The sequence below is a fragment of the Pongo abelii genome, chromosome 5 (assembly GCF_028885655.2).
Source record: "Pongo abelii isolate AG06213 chromosome 5, NHGRI_mPonAbe1-v2.0_pri, whole genome shotgun sequence".
In the NCBI taxonomy this organism is placed as follows: Eukaryota; Metazoa; Chordata; class Mammalia; order Primates; family Hominidae; genus Pongo; species Pongo abelii.
In genome coordinates this window covers 43,375,937-43,391,408 of record NC_071990.2, presented here as the reverse complement: position 1 = coordinate 43,391,408, position 15,472 = coordinate 43,375,937, and the positions used below count along the sequence as shown (strand labels likewise).

At 50.4% G+C, this 15,472-nt stretch overlaps 1 protein-coding gene across 11 annotated transcripts in view; it reads right to left on the bottom strand.

The window, feature by feature from the left end:
• PTK7 (protein tyrosine kinase 7 (inactive)) overlaps positions 1-15,472 on the bottom strand; it is an 86,174-nt gene that overhangs the window by 13,514 nt on the left and 57,188 nt on the right. For 6 of the 11 annotated variants that reach the window (XM_024248295.3, XM_054557522.2, XM_063725242.1 and 3 more), the window contains exons 8-17: positions 9,578-9,711; positions 9,289-9,424; positions 9,035-9,154; positions 6,281-6,430; positions 6,017-6,167; positions 5,799-5,926; positions 4,470-4,673; positions 3,477-3,632; positions 2,645-2,877; positions 1,382-1,462 (exon numbers count right to left, since the gene is read on the bottom strand). In XM_024248295.3, the coding sequence (XP_024104063.3) occupies positions 1,382-1,462; positions 2,645-2,877; positions 3,477-3,632; positions 4,470-4,673; positions 5,799-5,926; positions 6,017-6,167; positions 6,281-6,430; positions 9,035-9,154; positions 9,289-9,424; positions 9,578-9,711 (1,493 nt within the window). Of the gene's footprint in view, positions 1-1,381; positions 1,463-2,644; positions 2,878-3,476; positions 3,633-4,469; positions 4,674-5,798; positions 5,927-6,016; positions 6,168-6,280; positions 6,431-9,034; positions 9,155-9,252; positions 9,425-9,577; positions 9,712-15,472 lie in introns of all 11 variants that reach the window. The other 5 variants (XM_024248292.3, XM_024248294.3, XM_063725245.1 and 2 more) reach the window with 1 other exon arrangement.

The window sequence follows — 15,472 nt, the reverse complement described above, 5'->3', positions numbered from 1 at the left end:
GGTCTTATTATGTTGCCCAGGCTGGTCTCAAACTCCTGAGCTGAAGCAATCCTCCTGCCTTAGCCTCCCACTGCACCTAGCTGATGCCTGTCTGTTTTAATTTTTTATTCCCAAGGGCCCTTGGGGCCACACCTGGCTCAGTGAGGATTCACTGGCTCTGTGAGTGTCCTAATTTGTGAGCTCTTTAGTCCTGAAATCTCACTTAGCTGGTGCAGCAAGTCCCGTCCTGTGGCTTCTCCTCTACAGCCACTATACGCAGTTCCTGCAGCTTCACGGGGATGGAGGTAGGGGTGTGGTGTCAAGGGGCCAGGTCACTTGTCCTATCTGGGTCTTAGTAAATTCACATGTAATAAGAGGGGGCCAGCCTGAAGGGCACAGAGCTGCTTCCCCAGAGAGATTGGGGGCAGCCAGGGTCCCATTCACCTGACTCACCTGCCAGCCATGCCTTTCTGCTCTGCCTCTAGAGTCTGTGACCTGGGACAGCCTAGCAGGCAAGGAATGGTCCCCTGGGAGAAAGGGCAGAGCCTTCTGCCTACCCTGCCTTGAGCTCTGATTTGGTTTATGAGGTCACTTCACTGCCAGCTTGGAAGCAGACTCCCCAGTCACATGGAAGGAAGTAGATCCATTTCAGAGGGGAGAGGAGGCAGCTGTGGGCAAGAAGAACCTGAGGGAAGGAAGAAGGGGCCAGGCCACAGCAAGCCCCAGGCACTGGAAAGGTATGGACTGAGGCGGCAGGGGGTAGCAGGCAAGCTTTCCCTTCTTCACTGTTTCAACCGAGGTCTGCTCTACCACAGGGGCCCCAGCCAGGGCTCTGTGCCCAGAATAACCTCTGTGCAGAAGGCAGGAGGAAAACTGGAATGAAAGGCTGGGCAGCTACAGCCCAAGGGAGAGGGCAAGATGCAAACCACAGAGGGGGAAACCCACGCAGCCCATTCACAGAAGAGTCTTCTCCACTCAGAGCTGAAGAAACACGCTCAGGCCCACACCTAGCCCAGCAGGCCCCTGCACTAGGACTGCTTGCTGCTTCTCCAGCTCAGAGCTCACTGCAGGTGGGCAGGCGTCCTGCTCCAATGCAAGCTCCTGCCCAGAGGCAAGGTCCGAGGGTAGCTCTTCTCCGTGAAGCCAGCATGGCAATGCAAAGCCACTTCCAGGCTACATAACCTGGGACAGGTCATACAACCTCCTAAGCTTCAATGTCTTCATCCACAAAATGGGGATAGTAGTATATATTTCAGAGGACTACCATAATAATTACAGTAACACATGTGAAGTTCTTACCACAGGGCCTGGCCCATAGAGAGCCCTCAATAAGTGGTGCCTCTGTTGCTCCTGGCCCACCCCTGGGCACCCTCTCCCTCCCTCCTTCACTCCCTGTCCTCACCTTCTGCTTGGTGCTGAGGGGCTGTGACTTCAATTTTTCATCCTTGCTCTTGGAAATCCTCAGGAACTGCTTGAGGTCTCCCTAAGGGAAAAGCCAGGCATCTCACTCAGGTCAGCGCACAGCCATTGGCTGTAAAGCCTCAGACCAAGCAGGTGCTCGCAGAATTCCTGCCTGGGGAGGCAGTGAGAAGGCCTGAGCTAGCCTGGGCCCCTTTCCCGGGGGAAAGTTCACTGGGAGTGCAGAACTTTAAAAATATATAGGAGACGCCTCCTAGAGGCTCTCTCAGTCAGAAAAGAGGAGAATTGGCATTTCTACCCCAAGGGGAACCTCCAGACAGGTGGGGCAACAGAGCCCCTATCTTCAGTGAGCCAAGAGGAAAACAGTCAACTACCCTCTGTCCTCAAAGATTCCTGAGAGGAAACCCCTGTCCTCCAGAGCTTTACAATCTAATAGAAACAAACAGAGAACACCAGCAGCAGAAACATACATAAAGCATTCGTAAGTACTTGTTTGTTTGTTTTTAATTTTTTTGTAGAGACAGACTCTTGCTATGTTGCCCAGGCTGGTCTCGGACTCCTGGCCTCAGGGGATCCTCCCTGCCTCAGTCTCCCAAAGTGCTGGGATTACAAGTGTGAGCCACTGTGCCCAGCCGCATAAGTACTTGTTAATGGAAAGAAGGATAGGACTCCTGCCCGCTCTTGCCCCAGAGCTAGGGATTTGAGAAGCAGCAGTTTGAGGACCATGGGGTGAGGGCCAGGACCAGCCAGGGAATGAAGAGGAAGGGGCAGCTCTGGGAACGACACCCTGAGTGGAGAGGAGAAGGCTGGTGTCTGCGGTAACACTCATGTCACAAGTGGTGCTAGGAAGGAGGGAGGCAAAGTGGGTTCTGATATATTTATTCTCAAGTGGGGACAAGCTTTTGGGGAGGAAAAAATAACAAACCAAAGAAAGCAAGAGTCAGAGAAGATGACCTGGAAGGCATCCCTGCAGTGTGACAGTGAGAAGTCCCAGAAGAACTTAGGACCAACCCCCCCGAGATACAGATGGAAAGACTGTGTGCTGATAAAGGGAACGCAGGCATCCAAGAGCAGGAAAGGCAGAAGCTGAGCATCACAAGGTGGGCAAAGTGTAACAGCAGGCAGGCGAGGTCTCGGCTGAGACCACACGAGACGAGGTTTTCACGCTGCTCCAACCACTGACTCCCACCTTGTAGGACACTCCCCTCCCTACCCAAGACCCCTGCATCCCCTGCCAACAGCATACCAGATCCACATATTCCAGCACCATGTAGTGGGGCTCAGCCTCCCGGCACAGCCCCAGGAGCCGCACCACGTTGGCGTGGTTCAGCTTCCCAAACATCTCCAACTCCCTCCGGAAGTCCAGCTGCTGCTGCTCGTCCTTGCTCTGCAGGCTCTTCACAAGTACCAGGGTCTCCGCCACTCCCTCCTCCAAGCCCTGAGCCTTTGCCAGGAACACCTCCCCAAACTCACTCTTCCCTGTGGGTACAGTCTGAGTCAGCCAGCCACCTTCACCCAGGCCAAGGCAGCTCCTGACCTGGGGGAGGGGCCTAGCCTCTCCCACAGGGAGGACCCACCCACCTGGGCTGGACACGAGACCCAGTTCTGCTGTGACCCCCTCCCTCCTTAGGCTTCAGTGTCTGCAGCAGCAAAATAAAAGGGTTGGACTAATATTCAGGATTTTCCAAAGGGTGACTCGCATGAAAATTTTTGGTGGCTCATGGTAAACATGTCTTAACGTATGCTAGGAAAAAACGTAACTAAGACAAACCCATGATTTCTCATATTTTTTCCTAGAACAATGGTAACTTAGTTTAGTTTTGTTTCTTTAAAGAGTCAATTTAAATAAAACATCAAGTAAATAATACTACAGGTAGTACACAGGAATGACAAAATCTGCACAAAGGGCAGTGAATAACAGGCTCTGGGGCCACACTGGGCTAGATCGCTACCTATGCTTCCCTCCACCTCTAACATTCTTGGTTTCAGGGACTTCAGAACACTAGCCCGTACCCAGCCTCAAGACACAGTGGGTGACTTGCAGTTAGGCAGGGGCAGCTGTAGTCAAGGCAACATACCCAGCGTGGTGATGGGCTGCAGGCTAGACCGTGGGAAGTGCATCTTATCACTTGTGCTGTGGCGTTTGTTGGTGGCCGCAGGGCCGGAGCCCAAGCTGGTCAAGGCCACTTCCTCTTGGATCTCTGCTGAGGGCTGCCCGTTCTGCAAAGGCCCACCTGGGAAGGAGGACAGGAGCGTCACGATGAGACCTGACACTCTGGCCACCACGGGGATTTCTGTTCTATCCCCTGGTCTTCCACTCTTGCCAACTTGGGTCCAATCACAGTGCTCCACATGAAAGGGCAAGCCCAAATGATGAAATGATGGGGCTGGGGCTGCGGCTGGGTGGGGGATGTATGGCCATTCCCTAGGGTATGACCCCTTAGTGATGCAGCTGATTATGACCTCTGAGATGAAGCCAACTGCAGACGTCTAATCTGAATCACTGGTCCTTGAATACCATAGCTACACATAAGGATTTTTGCTTTCATGGGGCCTCCTATTGGGCAAAGCCCTAAACAGACACAAAGGGAAAATCTCAATAATGGAGACCCAACCCCTGCTCCTGAACACCTGAGCTGATAGGAGAGACCCAGCAATGACCTCAGGGAGTTCCCAGTCCAGGGAGTGGGGATAGGAGAAGGGAAGTAAACAGAAAGACTGCCCTTGGGGGAACTCTTAGACCCATAGGGGCAGACAAGACAGGCAACAGCAACATGTGTACATATACTAATGATATCTGTGGTTTTGTGCTGAGAGGAGGAAACAGCAGGGAATCATAGGAAGCTGGTCCAAGGGGCTCCAATGAAGAAGTCTCAAGCCAGGTTGCTCAGAAGACGAGGCCCTGGGAATCGGCCAACTCCAGGCTTCCCGCTAGGGGTGGGGCAGCCCCAGCTCCAGGACCCAGCAACAGCCGCTCGGTTTCCTGAGTGCTGGCGCTCTCCCCTCCGTGGCCGCGGGAGGGCGCTCAGCTCCCGCACACGGGCACCACCTCCCCCTCCAGGGCCCCTCACCGTTGAGGCATTCCATCTCTGGCTCCTCGCCCTCAGGCTGCTTCTGCAGCCGCTTGGCTTTGCAGCGCTTCTTGCAGTAGAACATGAGGCCCAGCACGGCAATGATGTAGGCCACAGCGGCACCCACCGACAGCCCAATGGTCTGGATCATCTTGTAGGGGGGAGGGCTGCCAGGGCCCTCCGACTCCTCTGGCACAGGCTTGTCTGAGAGACACACACATGGGTCTGGGCAGGGGCTGCTAAGCAAAACAAGCCCTGCTTCTCTACTAACTCCTCCCAACCCCATCAATGGGGCAACTTAACAGATGGCCCAGGAGGGTCACCACCTTCACTGGCTTTAACAAGGGCCAGCAGGTCCTCATGCCCCACCAAGGTCAAACGAAGACTCTGAAGGAGATGAGGCCAGGGGTTCCCAAGCTGGCTTTGCATCGGAAGCCAAGACAGGTGACACGGATAAGCACACCTGTCAGGGAGCCACCACAAACCCACGTTATTTGTTAAGCTTCCCAAGTGACTTGATAATGTGAGCCAGGCCCTGGAGAGCAGCATTTGGGAGCTTCAGGTTTAGAATTCTAGGCACTGCCTGGCACAGAGCAGGTTTTTCAATAAACAGATCTGTAGAAGGGATCTGCTGGTCTAGGGGCCTTTCAATGGCCCACACTGAGGGGTCTCAAGAGGCATTAGGGGAATGAAGGGAGAGAGACCATGCAGGATCCCCCAACTGCCACACACACCCCAGTGGCTCCCACCAAGGGGGCCTCCTCAGTTCATTTTCATCCATTTAAACTTTCACATTATACTTTGTCTAGAAAAATAACTCTGCTGCCAAACCAAGAAAGTTTGAAAGCTTCTCATTTAAACCACCTTCACCTGTGGATGCAGAAACAAGTCCCCAGAGGAGAAATAAGTCTCCCAGGGGCAGAGAGTTAAGTGCAGGGCCTTTTACCTGACCCATCACCCTCTCTGGGCCTCCTGGAGAAAAGAACCTTGTCCTACTGCATTCTGACCTGGTCCTCCTCCTCAGCCACCCAGAGATATGTGTGGCTGCTGCAGGAACCTGGGAGGCAGCATTGTAGGAAGAGAACACCCCCCCCACATCCCCCTGCAACACACACACACACACACCGACCGCGGGATGTTAAATAAACGACAGCCCAGGTCTGAGCAAGGACTCTAAGACTGTGCAGCGGCATGGTGAGACGGCCGAATTCCCACCCCTGCCACAAAAATTGGCTTCTGTGCCATGTTCTGTACACAGGGGCTGAGTACAAGGTGACAAACGTCTGGGCCCACCACTTCCTGTGCAGCACACCCCTCCCCAGCCCATACCCACGACATAGAGGGGGGCCTCCGTGTGCTTGATGTTGCAGCTGTTGCCTGCAATGCAGGTGTAGCGGCCTGAGTCCTCAGGGGCCACGTCATGGATCACCAGGGAGCCATTCTGGAAGATGTGCATCCTGTCGGGGGAGAAGCCACAGCGCTGGACAGCTCGCAGGGAGGGGGGCTGCAGGAGAGGAGGGACGGGTGTGGGAGAGAGGCGGCCCTACCTGGGTCCCAGCTTGGTGGGGTCCAGGATGCGGTCCTTGCCTTTCCACTGAATCAGTGGCTTAGGGTCCCCCTGGGCCTCGCACTGCAGCAGGGCTGTGTGGCCCTGGTACACAGTCGTACGCTCTGGCTCCACTTTGAAGGTGATAAAAACTGGAAGGAAAGAGACCAGCAAGGGGCAGGGAGGGGTGAGCCAAGGGGCTCGCAGGGTACATGGTGCTACCCCAAAGGGCCCTCCCAGCTCCAGGGCCCTGCCACGGTCGCACCTGCCACAGTGAGCTGGACATGGGCACGAATCTGGCCCTGTGGCCCGTTGGAGGCAATGCAAGTATAGTTGCCAGCGTCATCTCGAGTCACCCGGGCAAAATGCAGGGTCCCAGCATTGTCTGTCACCCACTCTGGGAGGCTGCTCCCATCTGCAGGGATAACAAAGGGAAATTATGGGAAGGATCAGGGTTACACAGACGGCTGGCAATGCCTTCAGTCCCTCACCTCTGCTCAAAAACACACCATCGCTCCTGACCACCCACAGGCAAAGTCCAAACTCCTGAGCAAGGTGTTAGAAGTCCCCCTGTTATTTACCCCTCTTCCAATTCTTCAGTCTCACCTCTTCCTCCTACTGCCCTGTGTGACATTCCACGTCTGCCAAACTGGACTCTGTTTGGGCCCAGATCGGCCCTGTCCCTACCCTGCTGCCCATCACTTCTCCCTCCTAGAGCCCATTCCCGCTCTTTGCCATCCCAGGCTGTAGATCCATTTTAAGCCTCACCTTTCCCAGAAAGTTCCCCCAGACCTGAGCAGAGGGAGCCTACTTCCTCCTCAAAATCTACAACTGTACTCTCTCACTCTAGGTGGAAATGTCAAAATTGGTCCAACCTTTTAAAAAACAATTTGGCAACTCACATCAAGGGCTATAAAAATGTTCATACCCCCTTTCGTGCGTAATTATCCCAATTCTGGGAATCTTTCCCAAAGGAAATAAACCTAAATCCAGAAAAAAACTTTGGCTTAAAGATGTTTATTGCAGCAATGAAAAAAAGGGGGTGGGTGGGTGGTTAACAACCCAAATCTCCAACATTTAAGGAACAGTTAGGTAAATTACAGTGAATCCAATTGTTGAAATATTATTAGGATCATCAAAACAAATATTGATGAAGAGTGTATAAAGATGTGGAGAAATGCTTGACAATGATAAGTAAAAAAGGGTATAAAATTACACTGTTACAAAAATAAATAATTTTAAAAAATATTTTTAAAAACTACATAGTTATCTATATTGTCTACTTCTATAATAAGCATGTCTACAGGCATGCACCACCATGCCTGGCTGATTTTTAAATTTTTTGTAGAGACAGGGTCTCCCTATATTGCCCAGGTTGGTCTTGAACTCCTGGGCTCAAGCGATCCTCCCACCTCAGCCTCCCAAAGTGCTGGGATTACAGGCGTGAGCTACCACACTCAGCCAATCATGTAAATTTAATAACTGAAACTATATATACAATAAAACTGCTAGGTAAAAAAAGAAAAACATATGCACAGAAAAAGAAGACATACACCCAAAGATGATAAATGGTAGGACTGTGCATTTTTTCTCCCAATATTTTTTTTTTTTGAGCTGGAGTCTCGCTCTGTCACCCAGGCTGAAGTGCAGTGGCACAATCTCGGCTCACTGCAACCTCCACCTCCTGGATTCAAACAATTCTCCTGCCTCAGCCTCCCAAGTAGCTGGCACTACAGGTGCGTGCCACCACCCCTGGCTAATTTTTTGTATTTTCAGTAGAGACAAGGTTTCACCATGTTAGCCAGGATGGTCTCTATCTCATCACCTCGTGATCCACCCACCTCGGCTTTCCAAAGTGCTGGGATTACAGGCGTGAGCCACCACACCCGGCCTCTCCCAGGATTTTCTAAAGGAGCCCATGTAACTTTTTTTCTTTTTTCTTTTTTTTTTTTTTTCTTTTATTATTATTATTATTATTATTATTATACTTTAGGTTTTATGGTACATGTGCGCAATGTGCAGGTAAGTTACATATGTATACATGTGCCATGCTGGTGCGCTGCACCCACCAACTCGTCATCTAGCATTAGGTATATCTCCCAATGCTATCCCTCCCCCCTCCCCCAACCCCACAACAGTCCCCAGAGTGTGATGTTCCCCTTCCTGTGTCCATGTGTTCTCATTGTTCAACTCCCACCTATGAGTGAGAATATGCGGTGTTTGGTTTTTTGTTCTTGCGATAGTTTACTGAGAATGATGATTTCCAATTTCATCCATGTCCCTACAAAGGACGTGAACTCATCATTTTTTATGGCTGCATAGTATTCCATGGTGTATATGTGCCACATTTTCTTAATCCAGTCTATCATTGTTGGACATTTGGGTTGGTTCCAAGTCTTTGCTATTGTGAATAATGCAGCAATCTTTTTTCTTTTGAGTCAGAGTCTCACTCTGTCAGCCAGACTCTGGTGCAATGGCATGATCTCGGTCCACTGCAGCCTCCACCTCCTGGGTTCAAGCGATTCTCCTGCTTCAGCCTCCTGAGTAGCTGGGATTGCAAGCATGTGCCACCACGCCTGGCTAACTTTTGCATTTTTAGTAGAGATGGGGTTTCACCATGTTGGCCAGGCTGGTCTCAAACTCCCGGCCTCAAGTGACCCACCCATCTCGGCTTCCCAAAGTGTCGGATTACAGGCGTGAGCCACTGTGCCCGGCCTCCATGTAATTTTTATGTTGGAAAAGATAAACTATTTTGGAAAAGGGGAAGGGAGGACTTTACAGCACTGTCTGGACCAATCCAATCACTTGTTGCCTTGAGTTGTCTCCCATGTTGTCCAAGGCTATAATCTGACCTCTTCTGTGTCTGGCTTTTTCCTTCCTAACTAAACTATACATCAGCCCTGCACTGGTTATCTAATCTCCACATTTCCTGGCACAGTGCGGGGCACCCAGCAGCCCTCAGGTATGCATCTGATCAGTGAACTCCCTCCCCCCCACCCTATGCCGGCACTGTACCCACCTGCCCGTTCCCACTTAATAGTGGGCTTCTCTCGGCCTGTGGCTGAACAGGGCACCGTGGCCTCCTTGTCAAACTCCATGCACTGCTGTGGCTGGGGTGGTGGTGTGAACTTGAGCTTTTCTGTTTCAGCAGAGGGTGGGTGGAAAGAGAAGGAATTGGGGCTGCTGGAGAGGCCTCGGCCAGGCCTGCTGCTCCCTCCCCTTTCCTCTCCTGCCTACCCAGGAAGGGTGCTCCCCCAAGACATGCCGGCTCACCCAGCACTTGGACACGGGCTTGTGCCTCGATGCTGCCAGCTGGGGTGCTGCTCACACAACGGTACCATGTCCCATCATACACCTCCACGTTGTTGATGCGCAAGGTCCCATTCTTGAAGACCTCGAACCGTGAGTCCTGCAGTACAGGTAAGAGGCCTCAGAGCCTGAACCCACACCCACCTCTCCCTGGAGGCTGCCTCCAGGGTAAGAGTGCTATGGAGGTGAGCACGGAAGAGGGCAGGTGGAGGGAAGGCCCCGCCTATCCACTAGCAACACTCTTCTTTCTCACCTCTGAGATGAGCATCTGGTTTCTGTACCAGACAACTGTAGGTTTTGGTGTGGCCTGGGTCAGGCAATGCAAGTAGCCGGGTTTGCCCTCCTCCAGCTGGCTGTCTTGGGGCTTCTTCAGCCAGGTGGGCACAGCTAGATAGACAGGAAGGAAACAGTGAAGGCTGCTTCACAGGTCTCCAAAACCAAAGGATCCAACTCCAAGAAACCCTACTACCATTCTAGGCCCTGAGTTCAGAAGCCCCATGCTACTCAGACGGCAGGAGTTTCCCTTTAAGGAAGACCCAGGTGCCAGCACCTTTTTTTTTTTTCTTTCTTTTAAGACAGGTTCTCACTGTCACCCAGGCTGGAGTACGGTGACACAATTATGGCTCACTACAGTCTCGAACTCATAGGCTCAAGTGATTTTTCCCACCTCAGCCTCCCAAATAGCTGGGACCACAGGCATGCACCACAATACTTGGCTAATTTTTTTATTTTCTGTAGTGATGGGGTCTTGCTATGTTGCCCAGGCTGGTCTCAAACTCCTGGCCTCAAGCAGTCCTCCCTCCTTGGCCTCCCAAAGTGCTAAGATTATAGGCGTGAGCCACCACGCCTGGCCACCAGCACCTTTTGAACGTTATCTTAGTTAATTGTCACATTAATTAACTTAGTTAACATTATCTTAGTTATAAGCCCCTATGCTAGGCAGGAAGTGGTGGCTCACTCCTGTAATCCCAGCACTTTGGGAGGCTGAGGCGGGAGGGTTGCTGTAAGACACTGCACTCTAGCCTAGGCAAGAGTGAAACCCCCATCTCTAAAAAAACAAAAAACAAACCCCCCAAGGTATGTATTCCAACACCCACTTTACAGCTAAGAAAACAGATGTTCAAAGAAGTAATGGTGGCCGGGTACAGTGGCTCACGCCTGTAATCCCAGCACTTTGGGAGGCAAAGGCGGGCAGATCATTTGAGGTCAGGAGTTCAAAACCAGCCTGGCCAACATAGTGAAACCCCGTCTCTACTAAAAATACAAAAACATTGGCTGGGTATGGTGGCGGGCACCTGTAATCCCAGCTACTGGGGAGGCTGAGGCACAAGAATCGCTTGAACCTGGGAGATGGAGGTTGCAGTGAGCCGAGATTGCACCACTGCACTCCAGCCTGGGCGAAAGAGTGAGACTCCATCTCAAATAAAAAAAAAAAGAAGAAGTAATGGTGATTTGCTAATACCTAATAGTGACAGAAGTTAAAACTCCGGTCTGCATGACTCCGAAACCCTTGTTCTTATTATACCATAAAATGCCAAGGCGCAGTCCTCAGAAATCTGTTCTGTTTTAGCAACACTCACTCATCCAGTCCACAACCTTCAATACAATATGAATGGTTGGTTCCCAAAACTGCATCCTGATTCTTTAAATCCAATTGCCTACTGGCATTTCCAACTGGATATCCAACAGGCATCTCAAACTTTACGTGTGCTAAACAGAACACCTGACTTCCCCCAAAACCTGCTCACTCATTTTCCCTATCTCACTCAATAGAACTATTCAGTCAATTAAGAAAGCCAAAAAGCTAGCCTTGTCCTCTCTCTATACCCCACCCCCACCACACTCATTCTACACAAACCCTATCTACTGGGGCTCCTAAATATATCCTGAATTTGACCACCTCTCACCCCCACCACTACTGCCTCTGTTCAAGCTCCTTCGGTATCTCCCCTAGACTATTACAGTCATCTACTTAGTATGGGTCTCCTTGTTTATACTCTTGGCCCTAACATTCTAGTCTCAAAACAGCCAGAGTGATCTGAAAAATCAGTCCTCCACTCAAAACCCTGCAAGGCCTTCCCATCCAATGTGGTGTGGTAGGCTGCTTGCAATGATAGTTATAAACAATCCTCCCATTCCTTTCATCTCTTTTCAATGTGATGTTGACACTTTCCCATCAAGAGGCGGAGTTTATTTCTTTTTGTGTGTGTGAGACAGGGTCTCATCCTGTTACCCAGGCTGGAGTGCAGTCACACCACTATGGCTTACTGCAGCCTCAGCCTCCCAGGCTCAAGTAACCCTCTCACCTCAGCCTCCCAAGTGGCTAAGACCACAGGCGCATACCACGCCCAGCTAATCTTTTTTTTATTTTATAAAAATAAAAATATTTTATTTTTATGTGGTCCAGGCTAGTCTCATACTCCTAGGCTCAAGCAGTCCTCCCACCTTGGCCTCCTAAAATACTGGAATTGTAGCGTGAACCACTGAACTGGGTCATAGTGTATTTTTCTAATCTCTGGAATCTGAGTGGCCTGTGACTTCCCTTGTCCAACAGAACACAGTGGTAGTATTGCAGCTTCCACTTTTGCCCTCTCGGAACCCAGCCACCAGGTGAGGAAGCCTGAGCTAGCCTACTGGAGATGCCATGTGGAGGAGAACTAAGGCACCCTGGTCAATAGCCCCAGTCAACTGCCAGACAGGTGAGTGTGGCCGCCAGGGACCAGGCCAGCTCACCCATCAGCTGACTGCAAATATGTGTACACCCAGCCGACAGCACACCAGGTAGACGAGCGGGCCCACCTGAACCTGTCCACAGAATCATAAGCATGTCAACGCCTGTTGTTTGTTGTTTCAAGTCACTACGGTTTGGTTTTTTTTTTCTTTGAGTTGGAGTCTTGCTCTGTCGCCCAGGCTGGAGTGCAGTGGCGCGATCTCTGTTCACTGCAACCTCCACCTCCTAGGTTCAAGCGATTCTCCTGCCTCAGCCTCCCAAGTAGCTGGGATTACAGGCATGTGCCACCACGCCTGGATAATTTTTGTTTTGTTTTTTTGTGTGTATTTTTTATTTTATTTTGAGACAGAGTCTCGCTCTGTCGCCCAGGCTGGAGTGCAGTGGCGCGATCTTGGCTCACTGCAACCTCTGCCTCCTGAGTAGCTGGGATTACAGGCACGTGCCACCACACCCGGCTAATTTTTGTATTTTTAGCAGAGACGGGGTTTCAGCACATTGGTCAGGCTGGTCTCGAATTCTTGACCTCGTGATCCACTCCCAAAGTGCTGGGATTGCAAGGCATGAGCCACTGCAGCCAGCCATTTTTGTATTTTTAGTAGAGATGGGGTTTCACCATGTTGGCCAGGCTGGTCTCAAACACCTGACCTCAAGTGATCCACCTGCCTCGGCCTCCCAAAGTGCCACCACGTTTTGAAGTGGTTTGCTATGTAGCAATGGATAACTGATGCGGAAGCCAAAGTCCTTACTACGCTTTTACAACGCCTGTGGAATTTAGTTTCCACCTCTCAGGCACTTCAACCCCTCTCACCATCATTTATTCAACTCAAGCCACACAGGTGACTACTGTTCCTCCAACATACAAGCCCATCTCCATCTCAGGCTCCCTTCTTAGTTTAAATACCAGCTCAAATGCACCTTTTACAGAAGTCTTCCCCAAACTCCCTCTGGCCCTGCCCTTTCTCTATCACTTGCCCTATTTTATTGTTCTCCCTTGTTCTACTGGCACCTAAAATTATATTTGTTCATTTGATAGTTTTTCTTACTGGCTTTGTCCCCCCCGTTAGAATATGAACTCCACAAGGAGAAGGGCTTCTGCCTGCTTTGTTCACAGTTGCATCCAGTACTGGCAACAGATCTAGCACAAGGTGCTTGACAAATCTGTTGACTGAATGCATTCCCAGAGCTCTCCGTCCTCTGGGCTCTACCCTCTAACACCCAGCACCTGATCTGGCCCTGTTTGCATCACACACTCTCAAATGCCACAGGCCTCCTTCTCAGAGCACAGCAAGCAACACTGGCGTGGCTCAGTCAGTGTCAGCCTCAGTCAGCATCTGTGGAATGACTGATCAAAGCCAGTAGTTCCCAAACTTGAGCACACATGAAGTATCACCCAGAGCACTTGTTAAATACACATCTATCTGGGTCCCACCCTTAGAGTCTGGGTTGGGAGCTGTGGAATGGGGCCCCGAATTCTGCATTTTTTTTTTCTTTTTTTCAAGGCTCCAGCAATGTCTTAGACATTTTTTTGGAGACAGGGTCTTGCTGTCATCTAGGCTCCAGTACAGTAGTGTGATTATAGCTCACTGGAACCTCCAGCTCCCGAGCTCAAATGATCCTCCAGCCTCAGCCTCCCAAATAGCTGGGATTATAGGTGTGCGCCACCACGCCTGGCTAAAAATTTTTTTTTTTTTTTTCTGAGACAAAGTCTCGCTCTGGCACCCAGGCTGGAGTGCAATGGCACGATCTCGGCTTACTGCAACCTCTGCCTCCTGGGTTCAAGTGATTCTCCTGCCCCAGCCTCTCAAGTAGCTGGGATTACAGGTGAGTGCCATTACGCCCGGCTAATTTTTGTATTTTTAGTAGACACAGGGTTTCACCGTGTTGGTCAGGCTGATCTCAAACTCCTGACCTCGTGATCCACCCACCTCGGCCTCCCAAAGTGCTGGGATTACAAGCGTGAGCCACCGTGCCCAGCTAACTTTTTAAATTTCTGTAGACACAAGGTCTCACTATTTTGTCCAGCCTGGTCTCAAACTCCTGGGCTCAAGAGATCTTCCTATCTCGGCCTTCCAAAGCACTGGGATTATAGCTGTGAACCACCGAACCTGGCCTGTGTTTTAAAAAGTATCCCTAATGAGGCCGGGCATGGCAGCTCACGCCCATAATCCCAGCACTTTAGGAGGCCGAGGCAGGTGGATCAGTTGAGGTCAAGAGTTTGAGACTAGCCTGGCCAACATGGTAAAACATCGCCTCTACTAAAAATACAAAAATTAGCCAGGTGTGGTGGCACACACCTTTAAACCCAGCTACTTGGGAGGCTGAGGCACGAGAGTCACTTGGACCTGGGAGGCATAGGTTGCAGTGAGCCAAGATCACACCACTACACTCCAGCCTGGGCAACAGAGTGAGACTCCGTCTAAAACAAAAGTATCCCTAATGAAAGCAGGTGATTCTCAGACCTGGACTGGAGGAAGGCTTGACTGTGCATCTTGCCTTTGCACCTGCACTGTGAGTGTCCTAAGCACCCGTTACACGTGTGCTGTGATTCCCACCCAAATCACGACCTGAGCATAGGCGCATGTCTTCTAAGATTTCAGTATCCTAATGGGAATACTAGCATCACAACTTCACATTTACAAAGCCACTTTCGTATTCAAATCTTTTTGCAAAGTTACCCACTCGGAAAGATAATAGTAACATAAAGGTAAGTGGAAGAAGCAGATTGCAAAATAGTTTGTATGTATGTGTGTCTCTGTGTGCATATTGTAATTTTTATTGTGTATCCTTTTAAACTACCACAAAAGGTTTGGAACAAGGCATAGTATAAAGAAATAAGTAAACAAATAAATCCCTATGCCTGTAGTGAGGATATGAGGTTTGTTTTGTTTTGTTTTGAGATGGAGTCTCACTCTGTCACCCGGGCTGGAGTGCAATGGTGCGATCTCGGCTCATTGCAACCCCTGCCTCCTGGGTTCAAGCAATTTTCCTCCCTCAGCCTCCCGAGTAGCTGGGATTACAGGTGTGCCCCACCACGCCCAGCTAATTTTTGTATTTTTAGTAGAGATGGGGTTTCACCATGTTGGTCAGGCTGGTCTCGAACTCCTGACCTTGTGATCTGCCCGGCTCGGCCTCCCAAAGTGCTGGGATTACAGGCGTGAGCCACCGCGCCCGGCCTCATATAAAGGGTTTATCATGTGTACTTTCAGTCATATTTCTTGCTTTTCTCCCCCTCTTTTTTTCATAAGTAATATGTTTAGTAAAGAAATTTGGAAAGCATAACAAACTAAAACAAATTAAAAATCACCTATAATTTTGTCCACTATTACCTACCAAAAAAGAAAAATCATTTTCATCTACTTCATTTGACCTTTCCAACCACCTTGTGGGGTAGGTAGTAGATTACTGGCTCCATTTTAT